At 42.0% G+C, this 24,989-nt stretch overlaps 1 protein-coding gene across 1 annotated transcript in view; it reads left to right on the top strand.

Annotated features, from left to right (window-relative positions):
• Positions 1-24,989, top strand: part of LOC126163175 (UDP-glucosyltransferase 2-like) — a 44,619-nt gene that overhangs the window by 8,635 nt on the left and 10,995 nt on the right. Inside the window, exons 3-5 of the mRNA XM_049920126.1 lie at positions 1,071-1,530; positions 5,888-6,110; positions 21,048-21,267. Of these exons, the coding sequence (XP_049776083.1) occupies positions 1,071-1,530; positions 5,888-6,110; positions 21,048-21,267 (903 nt within the window). The remainder of the gene's footprint in view (positions 1-1,070; positions 1,531-5,887; positions 6,111-21,047; positions 21,268-24,989) is intronic.

Genomic DNA, 24,989 nt, shown 5'->3' on the forward strand with positions numbered 1-24,989 from the left:
GCGAAGAGAATAAAAGAGACGCGCCGCCTAGGCTCGGCGGCACTAGAAGAGGTGCGCTAGAAGAGCCACAGTGACATTGAAGACAGCAGTCACTCATGAACTTGTGTAATTGGCTTGCGTAGATATTGTGGCTATCAAAGGACATTGATAATTTGGATGTCGCCAATTGCTTGCGACCTATAATGTAGAAACGGATGATAAGTATTGTCAATTCAATTAGTATAATAAACTCCATTAAATGATTTGCTTGTACGAGGGTTAGAACTTTAATGTTGTTGTTGTTGTTGTTGTCTTCAGTCCTGAGACTGGTTTGATGCAGCTCTCCATGCTATTCTATCCTGTGCAAGCTTCTTCATCTCCCAGTACCTACTGCAACCTACATCCTTCTGAATCTGCTTAGTGTATTCATCTCTTGGTCTCCCTCTACGATTTTTACCCTCCACGCTGCCCTCCAATGCTAACTTCGTCATCTCTTGATGCCTCAGAACATGTCCTACCAACCGGTCCCTTCTTCTTGTCAAGTTGTGCCACAAACTCCTCTTCTCCCCAGTTCTATTCAATACCTCCTCATTAGTTATGTGGTCTACCCATCTAATGTTCAGCATTCTTCTGTAACACCACATTTCGAAAGCTTCTATTCTCTTCTTGACCAAACTATTTACCGTCCATGTTTCACTTCCATACATGTCTACAGTCCACACAAATACTTTCAGAAACGACTTCCTGACACTTAAATCTATACTCGATGTTAACATATTTCTCTTCTCACAGAATTTTAACTCTGAGAAATAGCATATTTATAACCAAAATGTTTCTAGGCTAAGGCTCATTTGATCAATTGACTGCATGTCTCGGATCCATCTATTCTCATACTGAACGTAAGACACTCATACTATTTTCTTCTGAAATATTGTGATAGTTTTATAGTTTTGCTCACTTGGGAAGCGTAATTAGAAAATTATTACAAAAAATATGTAGCTTTTTAAATATAACATTTAAATTATGAAAATTTAGTTGGGTTTGACTGTTATGTACCTGAAAATGAATTGTTTTGCGTAATATCTTTGCAGGAGAAAACCCACTTTCGACCTGATGATCATCGAACGACTACAGTACCAAGCCTACTACGGGCTGGCCCACTTGGTCGGATCGCCTCCTCTGGTTGGTTTAGTGACGATGACCAATTTCGCACCCGTATACCATACGTATGGCAGTCCCATGAACCCTGCCTATCTGCCCGATCTCTGGGTGGGATTTTCTGATCATATGACCTTCTGGCAACGTCTGTACAACACTTACTTCTATCTAAGGCTCTATTACATGTGGTTCTGTCGAGTAATCCCAGAACAGGAGAGCGTAATGCGAGAATTCTTCGGAACGGCACCACCACCAGTTTACGAGACGGAGTTCAACTTCAGCCTCCTCATCACAAATAACGACTTTTCCTTGGAGTACGCACGGCCGCTGACGCCAAACATCATTGAAATCAATGGCATCCACGTACCGGTGGAAGTCGAACCGTTATCTGAGGTGAGTTACGATGATTATTTGTAAGCTGGATAAGTAAAACACACAGAGCTACAAATATTACACACTGAAGTGCAATGTTTGTTTTGAATCTTAAAACTGCCTTCTGAACGGAGTTTAGAAGCTGGACTCCTGCCTTCCATCTTCAATGTCCCAATCTGACCAGCTCTGCCACAACCTCCATCCTACTTCTCCACACCACGAAAGCTGTGAGTCACGGTTCATGTTCCGGTTCGACACTCATTTTTAATACACCAGAACGTTTCATACACTGGTATTGTGTTAGTTGTAAAATGTGTCTAGTCTTTCAGTCATCGAACAAGTCTCTCGAGAATTCCACTGAAATGATAAGCGAAGTAAATAACATAATCAGACAAATTTGTCACCCACTTGAAACGAAAAGCTGCATTCGACAAGACTAATGCTGATGTCATACTGTTTCATCCAAATTATCTGGATGGAAATAGCAAGACAGGTGGTCCTCAGGTGTTTGATATACCGGGTGATCAAAAAGTCAGTATAAATTTGAAAACTGAATAAATCACGGAATAATGTAGATAGAGAGGTACAAATTGACACACATGCTTGGAATGACATGGAGTTGTATTAGAACCAAAAAAACACAAACGTTCAAAAAATGTCCAATAGATGGCGCTTCATCTGATCAGAATAGCAATAATTAGCATAACAAAGTAAGACAAAGCAAAGATGATGTTCTTTACAGGAAATGCTCAATATGTCCACCATCATTCCTCAACGATAGCTGTAGTCGAGGAATAATGTTGTGAACAGCACTGCAAAGAATGTCCGGAGTTATGGTGAGGCATTGGCGTCGGATGTTGTCTTTCAGCATCCCTAGAGATGTCGGCCGATCACGATACACTTGCGACTTCAGGTAACCCCAAAGCCAATAATCGCACGGACTGAGAGGTCTGGGGACCTGGGAGGCCAAGCATGACGAAAGTTGCGGCTGAGCACACGATCATCACCAAACGACGCGCACAAGAGATCTTTCACGCGTCTAACAATATGGGGTGGAGCGCCATCCTGCATAAACATCGTACGTTCCAGCAGGTGTTTATCAGCCAGGCTGGGGATGATGCGATTCTGTAACATATCGACGTACCTCTCACCCGTAATTGTAGCAGTTACAAAACTAGAATCACGCATTTCCTCGAAGAAAAAAGGCCCGATAACTGTAGATGTGGTAAATCCAACCCATACCGTGACTTTCTCATAGTGCAATGGAGTTTCCACGACAGTTCTAGGATTTTAGGTAGCCCAAATTCAGCAGTTGTGGGCGTTGATAGACACTCGGAGCGTGAATTGAGCTTCGTCGCTCCACAACACGTTACTCAACCAATCGTCATCTTCCACCACCTTTTGAAATGCCCAACCGGAAATGCCCTCCGCTTCAGTAAATCTCCAGATAACAGTTCATGATGCTGATGGCTTTTGTACGGATAGCATCGGAGGGTATGCCTCAATGCCAAGCAAACAGTAGTGTATGGAATGCCGGTGCGACGTGCGACTGCACCAGCGCTGACTTCCCCATGCATAGACAAACCTGCTACAGTCTCCATTTCTTCCTGAACTGTCTCAGCAGCATTACGCCTTGTGCTCGGTCGGCCAATATGGGGTCTATCGTCTAAACACAGCTGCATTTGTCAACGGACCTTTACCCGTTCTAATCCCCTTCCTATGGCGATAGGATCATAATGTTGAACTAGCACATTCACCATTCTGATAATACAGCTTCACTAAAAGCGCCTTTTCAGGAACGTTAACATGCTGCGACTGCTGGCACATCTGATTCTCTCTCTCATTACAGCTCCTTTTATACCCAATTGTCATGCGCAGTCACTGACGTTTTGCTGTCCAGCGCCATCTGTCGGACATTTTGTGAGCTTTGTTTTTTGTTCTGATAAAACCCCATGTCATTCCAAGCATGTGTGTCAATTTTTACCTCTCTATCTACATTATTCTGTGGTTTATTAAGTTTTCAAATTGATACTGACTTTTTGATCACCCAGTATTTCAATATACGGAGTACAAAGAGCGCGCCTCAGGGTCGGAAGTTAGCAGGTTTAGGCCAGTCTAGGAGATCGAACTATTAATTAAAATGGGCAACGGAATGGGAAGCGCTTCGTGTTAACTTATGTTCGTGGCCGGTCGTGAAAAGCTGTGCCAGAGGCTCTGCCTTCCAAAAGGACGTCTGTTCCGCTCGAGGACTGCATTACAAGAGAGAGAAGCGACTGTGTTCAGCTCCGCAGAACACTCCAGCGTCCACAAACGTCATTGGTATCCCGTGCCCGCTATTGGCTAAAACCAATGGTGCGAATTCGATAGCAGTTTCAGCAGAGGGCTCAGGACGTCTCCTGTCAGCAGCTTTAACTGGACAGAACTGCCTCGGTTCTGAAAGACAAGCGACTTGTGTCACGTAGACATGGCGTGAATTACTCTGGGAGAAAATTTGTAAAGACTCCACTGGGCCTATGAAATAAATTTTTTAAACTAATTCCCTAAAATATTCCTTGACTGGCTGCCTGCCATCCTGTACACCGGGATCTCCTCCTGCTGATTATGCAGTTTGGTTAACCACTGCGCCTTCCGGACATAGTGTTTATCAGAATTGCGTGCACTACCTAGGTACGCCTCCCCGGCTGACACTTGCTCACAACGAACGCCACCTACACTATGTGATCAAAAGTATCCAGACACCCCCAAAAACACACGTTTTTCATGTGAGGTGCTGCCACCTACTGCCAGGTACTACATATCAACGACCTGGGTAGACAATAGACGTCGTGAGAGACCAGAATGGGGCGCTCCGCGGAACTCACAGACTTCGAACATGGTCAAGTGATTGCGTGTCACTTGTATAGCACGTCTGTAAGCGAGATTTGCACACTCCTAAACATCCCTAGGTCCACTTTTTCCGATGTGATAGTGAAGTGGAAGCGTGAAGGGACACGTACAGCACAAAAGAATGACAGAGACTGTTGACTGACAGAGATCGCCGACAGCTGACAAGGGTCGTAATGTGTAACAGGCAGACATCTATCCAGACCATCACACAGGAATTCCAAACTGCATCAGGATCCACTGCAAGTACTGTAACAGTTAAGCGGGAGGTGAAAAAACTTGGATTTCATAGTCGAGCGCCTGCTCATTAGCCACACATCACGCCGGCAAATGCCAAACGACGCCACGCTTGGTGTAAGGAACGTAAACATTGGATGACAGAACAGTGGAAAAACGTTATATGGAGTGACGAATCACGGTAGACAACGTGGCGATCGGATGGCAGGGTGTGGGATTGGCGAATGCCCAGTGAAAGTCGTCTGTCAGCGTGTGTAGTGCCAACAGTAAAATTCGGAGGCTGTGGTGGTGTAGTGTGGTCGTGTTTCTCATGGAGGGGCTTGTTGTTTTGAGTGGCACTATCACAGCACAGGCCTACATTGATGTTTTAAGTATCTTCCTGCATCCAACAGTTGAAGAGCAGTTCGGGGATGGCAACTGCATCTGTCAACATGATCGAGCACCTGCTGATAATGCACGGCCTGTGGCGGAGCGGTTACACGACAATAACGTCCCTGTAATGGACTGGCCTGTACAGAGTCCTGACCTGAATCCTATAGAACACCTTGGGGATGTTTTGGACGCCGACTTCGTGCCAGGCCTCGCCGACCGCAATCGATACCTCTCCTCAGTGGAGCACTCCGCGAAGTATAGGCTGCCATTCCACAAGAAAGCTTCCAGCACCTGATTGAACTTACGCCTGCGCGAGTGGAAGCTGTCGTCAAGGCTAAGGGTGGGCCAACACCATTTCGAATTTCAGCATTACCAATTGAGGGCACCACAAACTTGTATGCCATTTTCAGCCAGGCGTCCACCCACATTTGATCGTGTAGTGTATTCTCAGTCGCTGTCCATGTCCTTCATGCTCACTACTTTGTGGTTGCCACAGGAGGTCGAACGTAACTGTGCGTCTGTACTGGAAGGTGGTGGATTCATGGCCAATCTAGGGGAATCAGTTGGATGAATGTATGGTGTCTGTTCTTTCTGACATGCACTGATTCCCACATAGACTTCTGATGCAGCTGACAGCAATAATTCCTTCCCTTTGCTTTTCCTTTCGCCCCTCTCCACCTTATATTTACACAATATGTGTCACAGCTACGGATTCAACATGGTGCCTCTTCTTTCGGACATGCCTGCAAGAATAGACACGAAGCACTCATATAATGGAGATAAAATTGTAGAGTATAAATAAGTTCACTGGATAATTTTTCCTATCGGAAACGTTTAGAAAATTAAAGAAATATATCATCTTTTTTAATGGTCTTGTTTATCGCAGGATATCCAGAAGTTCCTGGATGGAGCAGAGCATGGCGTGATCTACTTCAGCCTCGGTTCGAACGTGAAAAGCACTAACCTCCCCCCTGAGATGATCCAGGACATCCTGCAGGTATTCAGACAGCTGCCACAGCGTGTCCTCTGGAAGTGGGAGAACGACTCGCTGCCTTCTCAGCCGGAGAACGTCATGACCCGAAAGTGGCTGCAGCAACCGTCTGTGCTGGGTAAACTGTCAGCAATTCCCGTCTTTCTCTATTCCAAAAAGCATACTTCATTTTATTCCTTTATACTGCATTGCATTATATCTACACGATAATACTATTATTAATACGTTACTATCATTAATTTTCTCACTCATACTGCAGCGGCAAAGTATCTGGAGCCTTTAGAATACATATAAACATTTTAATTTAGCAGACGAAAAAAGGAAATAGAGAAAAGCAGAAAATTAAGAGCCTATCAGAAAGCGCAACACGACAAAGGAGGAACAGTTACAGGCTAAATGGAAAGTTGCAGAAATATGCAGGAATATGTGCAAGGCACATGCTGCTGATATAAGAAATAGTCCGTTGGAAAAGAAAAAGCACGTATGACTATTAAGAGCTAACACGGAATACCTGTAAAAGGCAAACATGGGAAGGCTGGAACATGTAGGAGATACATAGAGGACTGTGCAAATGATACAAACTTCAAGAGAATTGTGTGGAAAGGTAAGTGGAAGTAAATGGAGAGAGGTGAGACATGTTACTGCGAGAAGAATTCCGCAAAGTTCTGAAAGACGTACGTCGAAGCAAAGCACCAGGGATAGCCAGCCTTCCCTCAGAAATATTGATTTCATCAGGGAAAAATGTCACGGCGGATGTGTACCACTTGGTATGCAAGGTACATGCTGACAGGCGAAATAATCTCACACTTAGAGAACAAAGTAATAATTTCAGTTCCAAATATGATATGTCATGCTGTATTACCGTAATTGTGTACAGAAGAATGGAAACACTAGCAACTTGGAGAACATTTATCTGGATTCTGGAGAAACACATGAGCCAGAAGTGACACTGAATTATCCTAGAAGACAGACTGGCCATAGCCTTCTTCAGGAAGCAAATGACGCACACACCACCACTCTGGCCACAATGGAACTCTGTCACATTCAACTTTAGCAGCGGTCTGGAGTGGTGTGCGAAGGAGGTCGGAAAGCAGAGTACAGATGGGGAGAGAGTGGCTCCCTGGTGGAGTGTGCAGGGACTAGACAGTAGTAGGACCTGGCAGCCAGGGGCAGTGATGGTGGGCTGTTGGAGGAGGGAGAGGGGGAAATGGTGAGGAGAAGAGAAGAGAAGCATAGAAGAGGAAAAACTGGTGCGTTACAGCCAGAGAGCAGTGCAGAATGAAGATAATGGGATGTGAGTTGGGAGGAGGTAATAAGCAGAGGGGGGAGAAACTGTTGAGTGGAGGCTGTGGGGGCAGTAGGTTATTGGAGGTTGATATTAGGGAGATTATTTGGGTGGAAAACGTGTTGTAGGGCTAAATCCCATCTGCAGACTTCTGAAAAGCTAGTGGTGGAGGAGAGGATCTATATGGCCCAGATTGTGAAGCCATCATTGACTCAAGCACATTATGTTGTACTGCATATGTTCTGCTGTACGATATACCAAAGGGTAGCCCGCTTTGCACTTAGACTCAATTTGGCCATGGTCATTCATTTTGGTGGATTTATGGTTGCTAGTCATACTGGCAGAGCTGGTGTATGACGAAGCTGCTTTCATGGTTGGCCTGGCTTCTCCCGCAGTAGGATAAGCCTGCATCAAGAATGTAGTAGGAAATGCTGGAGAGCTGGATTGAGTAGGTCTTGCACCTTTCAAAAAGATCCATGTTGCAAGGGGTTCAGATTGTGCGTGGCTTAGGGATGGACTAGCCGTTGTGGAGATCGACGTGGGACGGGACTCCCCTTTAGGAGGCAAAAAATTTTGTAATGTCGGCACCTGTGGCTTTAGTAATGTATCACGATGAAAATGACCACTTCAGCTGTATCATTAATATTTATTTATGATGAAACTACTTTGATGCCGTTAGAGCCACAACATTAGGGGTGCTTATTTATTTCATCACACATTTCGTCATGAGAGTGCACCACGAGAGGTAGGATGACCTACATTATGGGGCATGATAGTAGATAAAGCCTTGAGGAAGGGCTTCTCCAGTCCAGGGTGGTACAGAGTGATGTAGGGTGCGCTCCTTTCTACCTAATTCTTTGATGTGGTGGGATGATAGAGGTGCCAGAGACCTTCAGCGTCTAGGCAAAGGAGTCATAGTTACTGCAGATATGCTGTCCCCAGGGAGTCTGGTTCTCTGAGATGGCCACTCTCGAAATGCAGGTACTTTTGATGGTTGATGGGTTTAATGTGGACAAACGCTTACATGGAGGCATCAGAGCGGAACTGGTCATCATCTATGAAGGTGTTGAGCTGGGTTGAGGAGGAGTAGCGGAAGCAGGTAGAAGAGGAGGTGTTTATCTTGTGAAGGAATGAGAATAGGATGTCTTAGCCTTGAGACCAAATTGTGATGGTATCATCAATGATCCTGAAATAGACCAGGGTTTTGGGAGGATAGGGAAGTTGGCTCTAGATGGACCATAAACATTTTTGCATAGGAGGGTGTCACGCTTTAACATGAGCTGGAGGTTACGTTAAACTTTTGGGATGGTATCATTCTGGCACAGCTGATTGCTGGAAAAGGCAGAGCAATGGCAGAGGGCCACTTCAAGGGAGTTAACATGATTCATAAGAACAGCAGTGGAATCTCTGCCTGAAGGTTAGGCGGTATCTGATTGGAGGCTATTTATGTCACTCCTTTCTTCTGCTGAGAGATTTGTAATCGAATGAATGGACCTGGGAAAGCATTGTGAGGCCAAGATGTAAATAAATAATTTTTGTAGGTTACCAGGGAATGGTCAGATGGAACTGGGGAGTGTTAATTTTGGATGGTGGTATGAGTCCAGAGAGACTGGGTTCAATGGTATTAGATTGGCGTTATTTGAAGGGGTTGGCAGCAAAGAAGTCTTTACACCAGGTTTGTGAGGGACAGGGACTGGAGGAATCAGAACATCTGATTTTCAGTTTGGAAGGGCATTAGGGAGAAGTTGGGTGTTATTTCACGGTTTAGGCAGCATTTGGAGAACAGAACGTGAGGCTGTGTTTCACCCAGCGAAAGGGATACGTTTTTGAACTGGTCCAAAAATATGGGGCGGTGGCCCATCGTGGAAGCGATGGAGTTGGGGAAACGGGAAATATAGGAGATGGTTGAGAAGGAAACACAATAAGACGGATATATATACATAGAAATGCGCAAAAATAAGCACAAACACGTTAAAACACGACATGTTAAAATACTACAAACACCCCCAAAAACGCGAAATAGAGTCCAGAAACGCAGGGAAAAGGACGGAACGGATTAGGTATGAGAGAATGAGTGTGTTGGGATTAGGGAAGAAAAAGGTACGACTGAGAACATGGTTCACATGTTCGTCTGACACAGTGAGGTGTGGAAAATAATACACGAAAATACGTGAGTATGAGAGGAAATGAGATCAAGAGGAGTAATCATAATCATCAGAGGTAAGAACTTCGGACATAAAATGCTGCCCCAATAATCCGTGTGCTCGCATGGACTTGCACCAAGATCATTCATACTGTGGCTTGGATGGCAGCGCATGTGCTGTTTGGAAGGCGAGGAAAAACCACAGGAAAGAAGTTGGTAAACAGACATTAAGACGAATAATGCTTTAGAGAATAATTGCAAACAAATAATTCATTCTGTTTTTGCATGAAAAACAGCTATTAGGCAAAATCAAACAATAAAATGGCGACGTCGGAATATGAGCAATATTATAAAACGAATAGACCGATACCCACTGTATAGATGGCATGTTGAGTTGCAGGCAGGAATGATGAAAAGGTTGTTAAACACTTGAGCTGTTGACCAAAGCTTTCTTCAGAAAGTAAGACACACATGCGCACACACACACAGACACACATATACACTCACTCAAACACACAATCTTGCACACCCCATGGACTCATGACAGCTGTCTATAGTTGCTCCAACAAAAATGAAACTCCGTCATGTCGAACAAAAGCAGCAGGAAGAGGAGGGGTGGGGAAGGGTGAGGTATACATGGTGCTGATTGGGGGAGGAGGGGTGACTGAGGGGAGGGGGTTCGAAATAAGTTGGTACTGTCTGATGGAGTGTACATGTACTAGATGCTGTCAGGACAAGGCTTCCAAGTACAGTGCTGAGAGGTTGTGAAGGAGGAGAGAGGAGATGGAAATGGAGAGTGGAGAGAAAGACCAAAGAAGGGGAACAGAAATGTTTGTGTATTGCCAGGGAGCAGTGTACAAAAAGAGTGAGGGTACATGAGCTGGGAGGACGTAGTACGACAGAGAAGGCAGAAACTGTTGGGTGGAGGCTATGGGCCCAGTGAGTTACCATATGCTCAGGCTGGGATGATTTCAGGAGAACATTTTATAAGGATACTTCCAATCCATGTAGCTCAGAAAGATTCATGGTGCAGGGAGGAGTCTAGATCAACTGGAGAGTGATGCAGTAATTGAAATAAAGTATCTATGTTCTAACACAGTGCGACTAACATCCCTGAAATGGACTCCCTTGAATTCCAGCACCTGAAGAACACTCCAAAAGTTATCCAACCTGCTTAAATCCTACTGCCACCTTCGAGCACCAGCATTCAGTCCCTATTCAACCTGCAGTGTTCCTCCTCGCCAAACCCTCATACCACCCAGTAATTGCATAATTGATATTTCGATCTTGCCACATCATCCAAAACTCCTTACCAACACTTCCCAAACTTCATAGACCAAACAATCCAAGAACATGGTTGTTAACCTTCTACCAAAATCCTGAGCCACAGAAATTTCTGTCCTATCCAAAGTCTCCAGTCACAGCCCAACACCCAAATTTAACCACGCTGGACTTGTCAAAGACCTCTGGCCTTCTCCTGATCCCTGCAGAATAAACATTTCTTTGTCTCCAGTCCCTCCAACCAGAGGCAATCTAATGTCAACATTGAACCCTGTACCTCCCTGTTCATACATCGAATTGTGTTCCTCCCCTTCTGCCACCTAACGACTTCCTGGTCACCTTGCAGAATCACCTTACCTAAAACCTTGCCTCACCATCCTTCCCCTGGTCCTTTCCTAAGAAAACCAACCATTCAACAGAAGAAATTACAGACATACACAGCCTCAAATCAGATTTCGACCTAATCACCCCACAAGCAGACAGACTTCTGCCTCACAGAAGTACTCTGAGAATTGTCTAGAAGCACTGTCAAATCGATCCAATCCCAGTAGTCCAGCATAATCTCCAATCTGTGCTTAAAGTTTTAGAACCCTCACAGAACCTCTTTCTCGAATCTGAAACCCTACTCTTATGCTGTGACACCTCACACACTAATCTTATACATGCTCCAAAAGTCCACAAGCCCAAAAATCCTTAACACGTGATTGCATCTGGTTCTTGTGCGCCTATTCAAAGAATTTTGGCCCTCACTGACCAACACCTCCAACCAACTTCCTGAAATCTAGCCTCCCACATCAAAGATCCCAACCACTTCCTTCACTAAGTCTCCATCATTACCACTTCTTTATATCGTGGATCTGTAGCCATCACAGTTGATGCCACTTCACTACACGCCAGTGTCCCTCTTGCTGCTATTGAACACTCCCTCTTCCAGTATTCTTCAGACACCAAACCTCATTCCTTATACTCCTTGCTGACTGTATCCTAATATACCTTTCTAACCAGTCATGTTTTTGGTCTGTCTAGAGGAAACCTTTCTATCTCGAAAAACCACAAAACCTGGTCTCTTTCAGGTTAATTGATGATACTTTCACAATGTGGTCACAGGACTAAGACAACCTATCCTACTAGAGAAGCTGAACATCTTGTCCCCCATCTACTTTACCTCGTCCTTCTCAATGCAGCGTCACACATTCCTGGATGTTGACCTCCTCCTCTCTGATGAATCCATCCTCACATCTGTACACATTAAACCAGCCAACCAGAAACAATGTCTGCATTTCGACAGCTGCCAAAACTTACACACCAAAAGATCCATCCAGTGCAGTGTGGCAACCATGGGACAGCATATCTGCAGTGACGAGAACTTTCTCGCCCACTATGCTGAAGGTCTCACAAAGACTTTCACAGGCAGATCCTCAGACCTATCCAAAAACAGATTTCCTGTGACATAACCCACGTACTTTAATACACTCACCAATCCAAAGAGATACCTGTAAAGGCGCACTCCCTTCATCATCCAGTATCACCACAGACTGAAACAGCTGAACCACATATTGCACCAGGGCCCTTATTATGTATTACCATTCCCTGAAATGAGAGATCCAGACTCCTTTGCACACCTCCTAATGTGCGCTTATGTCGACCTGCCAGCCTCCTGAAGCTACACACAATTCCAGTTGTTTGCCAAAGAGGTTGCATTCTTGTGGAAGATCCAGGTGCAAGACCTGCCCAATCCGCCCACTTGGCACTTCATATTCCAATTATTTCATAAACTTACTCTACCTCATCAGTGGCTGGGACATCTGTGAAGGCAATTATCCCACATACTGCATGGCTTATTGCATTAGTGTAACTACCACTCTGACACATGCCAGGATGAATGGCCACCACCATATTCTGACCAAGTGTAAAAAGTTTTGCCCTATGGCATGTAGCTCAACATGACATATCTTATTTCAATGACACCTTCACAACCTGAACATTTGCATCCTCCACTATACTATCAACTTTTCTGATCTGCACAGACAGGAGTTATCCCTGTAGTACACTATCCATCCGGAAATCACCCCAGGCTCAACCTGCAGTAATGAACTCTCCCCACACTCTCCACCCAAAAGTCTCTGCCATCCCCTGTCCTATTACTTCCTCCAAATTCACCCATCCCCCCTCATTGTGCACTGCTCTCTGCCAGCACACCCATTGTTATTTCCACCTTCTGCCCTTCTACTTATCCATTCCCCATTACCCACCACTCGCCCCCTGCCCCCACCCCCACCACCACGTCACAGCTGGTCCTGTGATCATCTAGTCCTTGTATGGTCGGCCAAGCAGTGCCAGTTTCGTCCCCCTCCTCCAGTAACCTGCTTTCCCTCACCCTTCCCCACCCCACCCTATAATGCACCTCCCATTCAACATGACGCAGTTGCAAACTGTCCAGTGGTCATGTGTGCATGAGGTACACTTGCTTGCATTGTTCAAAACTCAAATGCCTAACAGTCTTTTAGTGGCCCCTGTCTGCATCATATCATATCATATCATCTTTACAATGAGTAGCTGTGTACTTTTTCACAATACTGCTGTTACTTCAACATGGACTTTGCATTGCTTCATATTAATCTAGTTGATAACGCAGCACAAATGGTTTGTAATGTTCCAAAAAGTTTAATTTCATCTCTTTCAATATGAGAAATAGTGATAAATGCCAGAAAGAAATTTGAGTGTTAGCTCTTGGTGGACGAAAGAAGCACAACAGAGATTTGTGTAGGAGTGCAACATGACCAGCTGCAGGACCAAATAACTATGCATTTCAGCTTTGGTCGATAAGTATTATAGCGAAGCATGTGGCTGTACAGGTAGTAAAACCGACGGTAAGAACGTATTTATTAACAACTGACTATAAAAATAATAATGTATTAATTGCTATTGAAAAAATTTCACTGCACATACTATTGAAGGAACACCAGATATGTGTGAAGGTAATTTAAAATCTGTCAAAGCTCCTCCATAAACAATACAACCTTCAAGGCGAAGGGAGAGGAAATAAACATAGTGGAGGTAAAAGTAAAAACTTTTTGTTTACATGAGAGAATACTATAACTGGTGCTCCAGTTGTTAATGGAACAAGTCATTCACCAAGTCCAATAATTATAATATTCATTAACACAAGAAAATTATTACAAATGTGTCATCTCTAGTAAATACACTATAAATATGATCATACCAAATTAGTCTTCCAGGTAGTACTAATTCATTTGTAATAGGTATTGTAATTGGGGTTTTTAATAATCCTGCCCAAGCTCCCAAAAACTCTAAAGTTAACAAATGTCTTGATGCTTCATAAGTATAATTTTTATAACACTATTCCTTGCTTTCCTAAATTAGGCTGTCTACCGAATTGTAACTGTAGACTTTAATTGTGCAAGTGTAAATTTCCAATGTAAATTTTCAATTGGGACCAAAAGAAACTATTAAACTCAAAAAATTGCAGGTTGTTAGTCTTTTTAACTAGAGTTCCTCAAAAAGCAGATTAAAGTAGATGTTAACTTTGATACTAGTGTTGAGCTTTTAACTGGATTTGGTAGAATGATATTTAATATTTATCATTTAATGCCTATTGATTAAAAATTTTCTGTACAAAACAAAACTAAAAGTGAAAATCTAATCTGTATACAATAGCATAATGTAACAATAAATTAGTAGTACTATAACTGTTATTAAGGTTTAGGGTTACTGTTTGCTTTGCACTCCTAATTATATGGAAATTTATTTTGGTAAGAATCGTGGAAATATTGGTGATCATCAAAATGATAGTAAGGATAGAAATATTATACATTTAATCGTTGTTTCACACTTACATGTGAGAAAAATTAATGTATGAAAATATTTTTTCTTTGACTACAAAGACTATAATCACACTCAGTACTGAGGAAACAATGAAGTAGAATTCTCAAATACTTCTCTTGCAGTTTATAATCCTAAGCTTCTAATTGTAGAGTATGCTACAAGTTATCACAGTTAGCTTCCATTCACACTGTCTAAGGCCTTCATAGTAATTCTGAGAATAGGTACAGTAAAGATAAACCTTCTTAATGAAATACAATAAGTTATAGCCATAACTGGGGGGATACTTCACATTGTTGTTAATGTTAGGCAGTTGATTCATCTTGATGTTATTATAAGATCAAGGATTCAGAAATGAACTGAAACATCTGTAATTGTAAACAATAGTCTATTATTGGTGGTTTTCTTCCCAACTTACTTGGTATGTTATTTGAGTCAATAGAAAGGTTAGTAAAAATTTATTGATGACATACTTTGAAAAATTAAACATTTAATTCATAATTCAGTTATTATTTTGTTGTTGTTTGATGATAGAATCATGAATGATATTATATCTGTAATTCTATTCAAAGTCCAAATTGCTTTCTGACATGCCCTCTATTAATTTTTGTTGTGTAATGTATAAAATATTTTATTCGTTTGCATTTCTTAAATTTATATGACATCTTTATATTTGTAAGATTTTCTGTTTTCTGGTAGCTCAAAATTTATTTATCCATCATTGTTAATTAAATATATTGTTATAAGTTTTAACATATTAATATTAATTGTTAGTTTAATTAAATACTTATCAAAATATGTTATCTTATTTGTTGAAACAGAAGGTAATTTTAATTAAATGGTTTGTATTATAAAGTTTTATAATAAATACCATGAATTAATTAATGTAATAACTATCTGAAATAATATATTTCATTAACTAATTCAATGTATTTATAGATATAAACGTAGTTGTTACAGAAAGTTCTATTTTTATTCTTACTTTACTACATACAGGGTGTCCAGAAAAGGGCTCCCTGATTTCAAAATTAAATATCTCGAAAACAAAGGTCGATAGAGGAATGCAATAAACGGTATGTTCATTGTAAAAGCTGTAAGACGTTTATACAGCAGTTTGAAATAATAGTTACAAAAACTGCTAACACATGGCGCTGTATGGTGTACAGCTCATATCAGCATACATAAGTGAAATAATCGTATGAAAACAATCTTTGCAAACAATCACATCACAAAGCTTTCAAAATGTTCACCATTGGCGCTAAGGAGGTGGCGCAAACGATGAATGAAATTCGCCATCACATTTCGTAGTGTCTCAACCGAAATGGATTCACATGCCACAGAGATTGCCGATTCAAGCTCGTCCAGCGTGGCGGGATGCTTCGGGTAGACCATGTCTTTCACTGTGCCCCACAAAAAAAAAGTCACTGGAAGTCAAATCCGGCGAATATATAGGCCAATCCATGCCTACTCCAGTAAGTTTGGGATATTCCAAAGCAATGACTCGATTCCCGAATTATTCCTCAAGAAAGCGAAACACTTATTCGGCCTGATGTGCTCGGGCTTCATCTTGCATAAACCATTCAGTACCTGGTCGATCCTCTAACGTTTGCTGTGTGTCGACAAATTGTTCCAAAATTCCAAAGTAACGTGCACCAGTGACCGTTTCTCGAGTGAAAAAAGGGCCAATAATGCCTCTGCTGCATACTGCAGGCCACACAGTAACTTTAGGAGAATACAGGGGTTTCGCTTCACACCAATATGGCTTTTCGGAACCCCAAAATCGCCAGTTCTGCTTATTCACGCATCTAAGTTTGTCTTGCTTACTTCGACACACTGTCAATTCATACTCCATTAGATCTTTTTCTAGGTCTAGTTTGTATCACAGACAATCGAACATCAGTTACCCTTCGTCCATCTCCCATCACTACTTAGCTTAATTTGACATGGTAATTTAAATTTCGCAAAAGTCACGTCATACCTCAAATTTTAGATTCTATCTTATGCACTTGGTTTCCTGTCGATTAAGCCTACAAAGTTTCTTTGCATCAGTCCTAGAATTGTTAAAGTGTTTCCATCGCCTTGTTTTGTTCACTCTTCCTAAATACACAAATTGTCAACTCTTTCTGTACCTTGCCATTGTCCTATCAGAATACTGATTATTGCTGTGTTACTGATTATTTTTGTTTTACTAATTAATATTCAAACCCACTGTCATACTTCCTCTGTTGAGTTCTTCTGGATCAAGAGCAACCAGAAAGAAACAGTATCCAGAATACTACTTATGGGTGAAATAATTACTGATTATGTCTTTTCTTCATTATCGAAGGTTTTTAATTACAGTACACTTCCGAAGATTGTGGAAAATCGTGTCTGCGTAATGGAGTCCTTTTGCGTACCTTCTTTCTCGGTTCGGAGATTTTCACTTTCTTTATCTAATCGAATGAAGGCTGTAACCTTGTTCCACATGTTCTGGAGCAAACTGAAACAGATAAATTCTATTCCTTGGTTCTCAACTACTGCCGGCAAAGATTTATTGAGACAGAGTCAAACGCTTTCTCACAGTTTGAATACCCCATACAGTATTGTAACTAATATTCGTCACGTCTTCGTAAAACATTGTGTACAATCTCTAAGCTGTTATTGCTCTATACTCACTTATAAAGCCACCTATATATATCCATAAGATATGTTCTACATAAATTGTAAGGATGCTTGTAAAACTCTTGTATATCACTAACAAAAGACTAATGGGCTTGTAATTCTTCATACCTCTCTTGCTCCTTTCATTGTGAATCACATCTACTACACGGTAGTTCCAGCTGTCTGATATCGTCCTTAAACAGTAAAATTCCATGTATCCAAGTTTTCTTCCCGTGCTTTTGCTTTTCCTACTATTGTTCCGTCATTTCCAGAGATTTTTTCTTGTTTCAAGATGCCAGATTTCTCTCCATTTTTCATTCATTTTCACTCTCTGTTATCTGAGTAATCCTTTCCTTAGTTGCACTCCATGGCTTTTTGAAGAAATGTTCAAACACTAAGTTCCTCATGACAGAGACGTCTGATAGCTTGGAGTGATCGCAAAAACGAGCGCCTGTTTCATTTTCCTCACATTACGCTTGTTATCGTTTGCCTCCCTTAAAATCTCATTACTTTTATGAACATTTTTGTTTAGTTCACTTAATTCTGTCTCACTTCTGTTTTCTTTTCTTCTCTTCAAGAACTATCATCCTCTCGCAAACTGTGCTTTGTCCCCAGAATAGTTGTTTCATTTGTTCGTCTTCTGAACAAGAAAAATATGTAACTGTTCCCCAGCTAACCTTCTTAGGCAGTATTAATCATATTTTCGGTACTAGTATACTTTACATTCTTTAATAAAGGGCTCGGGTGAGTAAGTAACTTTACATTCATTAATAAAGGGCTCAGGTAAGTAACAACGCAATTGTGCAATTATGGGTGCATCCATAGTGGAGTACAAGTTTGTTGGTTGTGTATGCAGCATATTGAAGGAGCACAAGTCAGTTAAAATATTGAGAAGACTCTAAAAACAAGTAATTCAAGAATAACATATGCCATATTGGCTTAATACATTAACGAATGAACCCAAACATGTGATTGATTACAATTTTTTGTAACACAATGAAATATGCCTTAAGACAAAAAAATTCCAAAAAAAAAAGAATGACGACGCACCACGAAGGAACTTTCCGCATGGCACGGAAATCGGAAGAAGCGAAGAATATCTGTTGACAAACAAATTATTACAACTTCACAAAAGGTGGCTGATTTATTGAAGAGAATGTGCTTCACAAATTCAGCAAGTCAGTAACAATCACTGATTGACAGAGTTGTTGAATGTCTTCCGTATGATATCACACCAAATTCTGTCCAGTGGCAAAGTTAGATCGTGATATCCCAAGGTGGCTGCAGGGCCCTGCCATAATGCTCCAAACGTTAACTGGGGAGATACAAGTCAACCTTGCTGGCAAAGATAGGGTTTGGCAAACACAAGGTGAAGCAGGAGAAACTCTCCCATGTGCGGGCAGACATTATCATGCTGGAATGTAAGTCCTGGATAGATTGCCATTAAGGGCAGCAAAACTGGGTATAGAATATTGTCGATGTACTGCTGTGGTTTAACAGTGCCGCGAATGATAACCGCAGTGATCCTACCCTAAAATGAAATCGTTTTCCAAACCATCACTCCCAGCTGTCAGACAGCATGGCAGGTGACAGTCACTCTGGTAGCCCACCGCTGCCTGGAGCGCCCCCCATACGCATCTTCGCTGATCGTCGGCATCTGGAATCTCATTTACCGCAGTAGAGTTCTCTTCAGTGATGAGGCCCGCTTCGAACTGAGCCCCGATATCTGAAGACGTATCGGACAGCGTCGGGATATCAACCTCATTGTCGCCCGCCATATAGCCAGATATTTAGAGGTGCTACTGCATTTCATACCAGTGCCCTTCTACACAGGGCGAGAGTATCTACCGCATGCTAAACCCTGCCTTCGCCAGAAAGGTCGCCGGACCCCTCCCCGATTGAGGGTGTTTGAAGCTCGAGATTTTGTTGATGTAATGCGCGAGTTGAACAGGATTTGGCACTGCAGTCCTCAGGAGGACATCCCTCTACCACTCAACACCAAGCCTAATAACTGGTTCAGTGAGGGTCAGAGGAGGACCAACGCGATATTGACCTGCTCAGTTTGTGAAGCTTCTTCTCCTCCATAAGTCATCCATTTTTGCAATGGAAATCATTTTTTGTCCATACATGTACCGATTTCAGTGCCATTCCGTCGTGAGGCCCCGTTTTTTGTTTTAGAGTGTACATTCATAGCGGTTAGGATCCGACTGCAGAGTGGCAAGTATGTCTGTGTACGGCAATCAGATTACGTTGTACTATTCTTTATTTCAAGCTTCTGCTTCCAGTCAATTTTTATTTTGTGCTTAATACAACATAATGCAACGCGTTTCGAACATGTTCTGTTCATGTTTAAGAGTTTGTATATACATACATACATACATAGAGAAATGTTACTTAAATATAAACAGTCTTAAAATAGATTAATCTAGAACACTTTGTTTTTTACTGTAACTGGTGGTGTGGCATTTGGGGGGAAGGAGGGGGGGGGGGGCAGTGTGTATCTAGAAAACGAAGTCAGTTATGTCTTCTGCTGGTTTTCTTCTTTGTTGCTGACTATGTATATCACAGCCTGTGTCGGATGCAGATAGATTTGCATCAGTTATGTGTTACGAAAATAGTGTGACAGTTGATCACTTACAATTACATCATCTTGCTGCTTCACTTGCATCACTGGTGTAATGGCGGAGCTGTTGGTTGACATTACACTATTGCACATTACATTTTGTCATTGATTGCCACTGCACAAATTGCTTCGATGTTATACACATAACACAAAATGGCGGACTGTAGCATGTGAGTCTGTATCGATTATCGAGGTTTTGTATCGATATTCTTGCTTCTAGTCAATTATTTACATTGACATTTCTTGAATCTATTGAGTTAGAACTGGCTTAAGACTGCTGAAGATTTTTGAGTTCTTAAATATGGTTGTTTCGTTAAGAATGTTATCTCCATGCTTTGTGTTACGTATGAAAATTTCCATTTCTTCCATGATATCCATTCTTTTAATTTTTCCTATTTTGTGTAAAATTTTGAAGTTGTCTTCGATTTTTAAAGGGTGGCCTTTATCTTTAATGTTAGTTGCTACTGCTGTTTCTAACTCAATAGATTCAAGAAGTGTCAATGTAAATAATTAACTAGAACCAAGAATATCGATACAAAACCTCCATAATCGATACAGATTCACATGCTACAGTCCGCCATCTTGTGTTGTATGTATAACATCGAAGCAATTTGTGCAGTGGCAGTCAGTGATAAAATGTAATGTGCAGTAGTGTAATGTCAATCAACAGCTACGCCACTACACCAGTGGTGCAAGTGAAGCAGCAAAAGATGATGTAATTATTAAGTGATCAACTGTAATACAAAAGCCTTTCACACTATTTTCGTTACACATAACTGATGCAAATCTATCTGCATCCGATACAGGCTGTGATGTATATAGTCAAGAAGAAAGAGAAAAACCAGCAGAAGACATCACTGACTTCCGTTTCTAGATATACACGGTCCCCTCCTTCCCCCCCCCCCCCCCCCAAATGCCACACCAGCAACTACAGTAAAAAACAGAGTGTTCTAGATTAATCTAGTTTAAGACTGTTTATTTTAAGTAACATTTCTCTATGTATGTATGTATGTATGTATGTACAAACGCTAGAAGCTGAACAGAATATGATCGAAACGCGTTGCATTATGTTAGATTAAGCATAAAATAAAAAGTGACTGGTAGCAGAAACTTGAAATAAATAATCATCCCAAACAGTCACGGTTCACATACATAGCCATTATGGCTGAAAATAATTATGTTGTACTATTTTTGTACTCTGTATCAGTTGCTGAATTAACGTGTTGTCTTTTCCTTGCAGCTCACCCGAAAGTCCGCCTTTTCATAATGCAGGGTGGTCTCCAGAGCTTGAACGAGGCCACGTACCATGCGGTTCCATTAGTGGTCATCCCGGTCTTCTCTGACCAGCACCACAACGCTGCAAAGATTGCACAGTCACAGATTGGCGTCAGGCTGAATATTCAAGACGTCACGAAAGACACATTTCTGCGTTCCATACGTACGGTTCTGGAAGACACGACGTAAGTCAAAGTAATGTTTTATAAGCGCTACTGCCAATTAAAAATTATCTTGTACACAGACCAAAAAAAGTTTTGCATCACTTCGGTTCCGAGAGTTCTGGAACCTGTACAGATAATTGGAATTGAGATCAACATAAACATCATTTTCGCCCTTTATAGCCTATTGCTAATGAAAACCACACATTGCATGTTGTACCGCCATACAGCGAGACCTACAGAGGTGGTGGTCCAGACTGCAGTACACACCGGTACCTGTGATACCCAGCAGCACGTCCTCTTGCATTGATGCGTGCCTGTATTCGTCGTGGAATACTATCCACAAGTTCATCAAGGCACTGTTGGCCCAGATTGTACCATTCCTCAATGGCGATTCGGCATAGATCCCTCAGAGTGGTTGGTGGGTCACGTCGTCCATTAATAACTCTTTTCAATCTATTCCAGGCATGTTCGACAGCGTACATATCTGGAAAACATGCTGGCCACTCTACTCGAGCGATGTCGTTATCCTGAAGGAGGTCTTGTACAAGATGTGCACGACGGGGGCGCGAACTGTCGGCCATGAAGACGGATGCATCGCCAATGTGCTGCCGATATGGTTGCACTATCGGGCGGAGGATGGCATTCACGTATCGCACAGCCGTTACGGCGCCATCCATAACCACTAGCGGCGTACGTAGGCCCCTCGTAATGCCACCCTAAAACAGCAGAGATCCTCTACCTTGGTGCACTCGCTGGACAGTGTGCCTAAGGCGTTCAGCCTGACCTGTTTGCCTCCAAAAACGTCCACGGCGATTGTATGGTTGAAGGCATATGAGACACTCATCGGTGAAGAGAATGTGATACCAACTCTAGACTTCTGCGGTCGTAGGAGGAAAAGTAAGTTTTATTGAATGCTACACTACAGAGGTTAAATAGTCCCCCATTGGGATCTCCGGGCAGCGACTACTCAGGAGCACGTCGTTATCACGAGAAGAAAACTGGCGTACTACGAATTGGAGCGTGGAATGTCACATCCCTTAATCGGGGAAGTTGGTTAGAAAACTTAAAAAGGCAAATGGATAGGTTAAAGTTAGATATAGTGGGAATTAGTGAAGTTCGGTGGCAGGAGGAAAAAGACTTTTGGTCACGTGAGTACAGGGATACATATATATATGAAGATGAACAGATAGAGAAAGTGTATGAGGATATTGAAAGGGTAATGCAGTATGTAAAGGGGGACGAAAATCTAATAGTCATGGGCGACTGGAATGCAGTTGTAGGGGAAGGAGTAGAATAAAAGGTTACAGGAGAATATGGGCTTGGGACAAGGAATGAAAGAGGAGAAAGACTAATTGAGTTCTGTAACAAGTTTCAGCTAGTAATAGCGAATACCCTGTTCAAGAATCACAAGAGGAGGAGGTATACTTGGAAAAGGCCGGGAGATACGGAAAGATTTCAATTAGATTACATCATGGTCAGACAGAGATTCCGAAATCAGCTACTGGATTGTAAGGCGTACCCAGGAACAGATATAGACACAGATCACAATATAGTAGTGATGAAGAGTAGGATGAATTTCAAGACATTAGTCAGGAAGAATCAATACGCAAGGAAGTGGGATACGGAAGTACTAAGGAATGACGAGATACGTTTGAAGTTCTCTAACGCTATAGATACAGCAATATGGAATAGCGCAGTAGGCAGTACAGTTGAAGGGGAATGGACATCTCTTAAATGGACCACCACGGAAGTTGGGAAGGAAAACATAGGTACAAAGAAGGTAGCTGCGAAGAAACCATGGGTAACAGAAGAAATACTTCAGTTGATTGATGAAAGGAGGAAGTACAAACATGTTCCAGGAAAATCAGGAATACAGAAATACAAGTCGCTGAGGAATGAAATAAATAGGAAGTGCAGGGAAGCTAAGACGAAATGGCTGCAGGAAAAATGTGAAGACATCGAAAAAGATACGATTGTCGGAAGGACAGGCTCAGCATACAGGAAAGTCAAAACAACCTTTGGTGACATTAAAAGCAACGGTGGTAACATTAAGAGTGCAACGGGAATTCCACTGTTGAATGGAGAGGAGAGAGCAGATAGGTGGAAAGAATACATTGAAAGCCTCTATGAGGGTGAAGATTTGTCTGATGTGATAGAAGAAGAAACGGGAGTCGATTTAGAAGAGATAGGGGATCCAGTATTAGAATCGGAATTTAAAAGAGCTTTGGAGGACTTACGGTCAAATAAGGCAGAAGGGATAGATAACATTCCATCAGAATTTCTAAAATCATTGGGGGAAGTGGCAACAAAACGACTATTCACGTTGGTGTGTAGAATATATGAGTCTGGCGATATACCATCTGACTTTCAGAAAAGCATCATCTGGCTGGGTGTTGTGTGCTGTCCTTAGGTTAGTTAGGTTTAAGTAGTTCTAAGTTCTAGGGGACTGATGACCATAGATGTTAAGTCCCATAGTGCTCAGAGCCATTTGAACCAAAAGCATCATCCACACAATTCCGAAGACGGCAAGAGCTGACAAGTGCGAGAATTATCGCACAATCCGCTTAACAACTCATGCATCGAAGCTGCTTACAAGAATAATATACAGAAGAATGGAAAAGAAAATTGAGAATGCGCTAGGTGACGATCAGTTTGGCTTTAGGAAAAGTAAAGGGACGAGAGAGGCAATTCTGACGTTACGGCTAATAATGGAAGCAGGGCTAAAGAAAAATCAAGACACTTTCATAGGATTTGTCGACATGGAAAAAGCGTTCGACAATATAAAATGGTGCAAGCTGTTCGAGATTCTGAGAAAAGTAGGGGTAAGCTATAGGGAGAGACGGGTAATATACAATATGTTCAACAACCAAGAGGGAATAATAAGAGTGGACGATCAAGAACGAAGTGCTCGTATTAAGAAGGGTGTAAGACAAGGCTGTAGCCTTTCGCCCCTACTCTTCAATCTGTACATCGATGAAGCAATGATGGAAATAAAAGAAAGGTTCAGGAGTGGAATAAAAATACAAGGTGAAAGAATATCAATGATACGATTCGCTGATGACATTGCTATTCTCAGTGAAAGTGAAGAAGAATTAAATGATCTGCTGAACGGAATGAACAGTCTAATGAGTACACAGTATGGTTTGAGAGTAAATCGGAGAAAGAGGAAGGTAATGAGAAGTAGTAGAAATGAGAACAGCGAGAAACTTAACATCAGGATTGATGGTTACGAAGTCAATGAAGTTAAGGAATTCTGCTAACTAGGCAGTAAAATAACCAATGACGGACGGAGCAACGAGGACATCAAAAGCAGACTCGCTATGGCAAAAAAGGCATTTCTGGCCAAGACAAGTATACTAATATCAAATACCGGCCTTAATTTGAGGAAAAAGTTTCTCAGGATGTACGTCTGGAGTACAGCATTGTATGGTAGTGAAACATGGACTATGGGAAAACCGGAACAGAAGAGAATCGAAGCATTTGAGATTTGGTGCTATAGACGAATGTTGAAAATTAGGTGGACTGATAAGGTAAGGAATGAGGAGGTTCTACGCAGAATCGGAGAGGAAAGGAATATGTGGAAAACACTGATAAGGAGAAGGGACAGGATGATAGGACATCTGCTAAGACATGAGGGAATGATTTCCATGGTACTAGAGGGAGCTGTAGATTGCAAAAACTGTAGAGGAAGACAGAGACTGTAATACGTCAAGCAAATAATTGAGGACTTTGGTTGCAAATGT

Source organism: Schistocerca cancellata, chromosome 2 (assembly GCF_023864275.1).
Source record: "Schistocerca cancellata isolate TAMUIC-IGC-003103 chromosome 2, iqSchCanc2.1, whole genome shotgun sequence".
Lineage (NCBI taxonomy): Eukaryota > Metazoa > Arthropoda > Insecta > Orthoptera > Acrididae > Schistocerca > Schistocerca cancellata.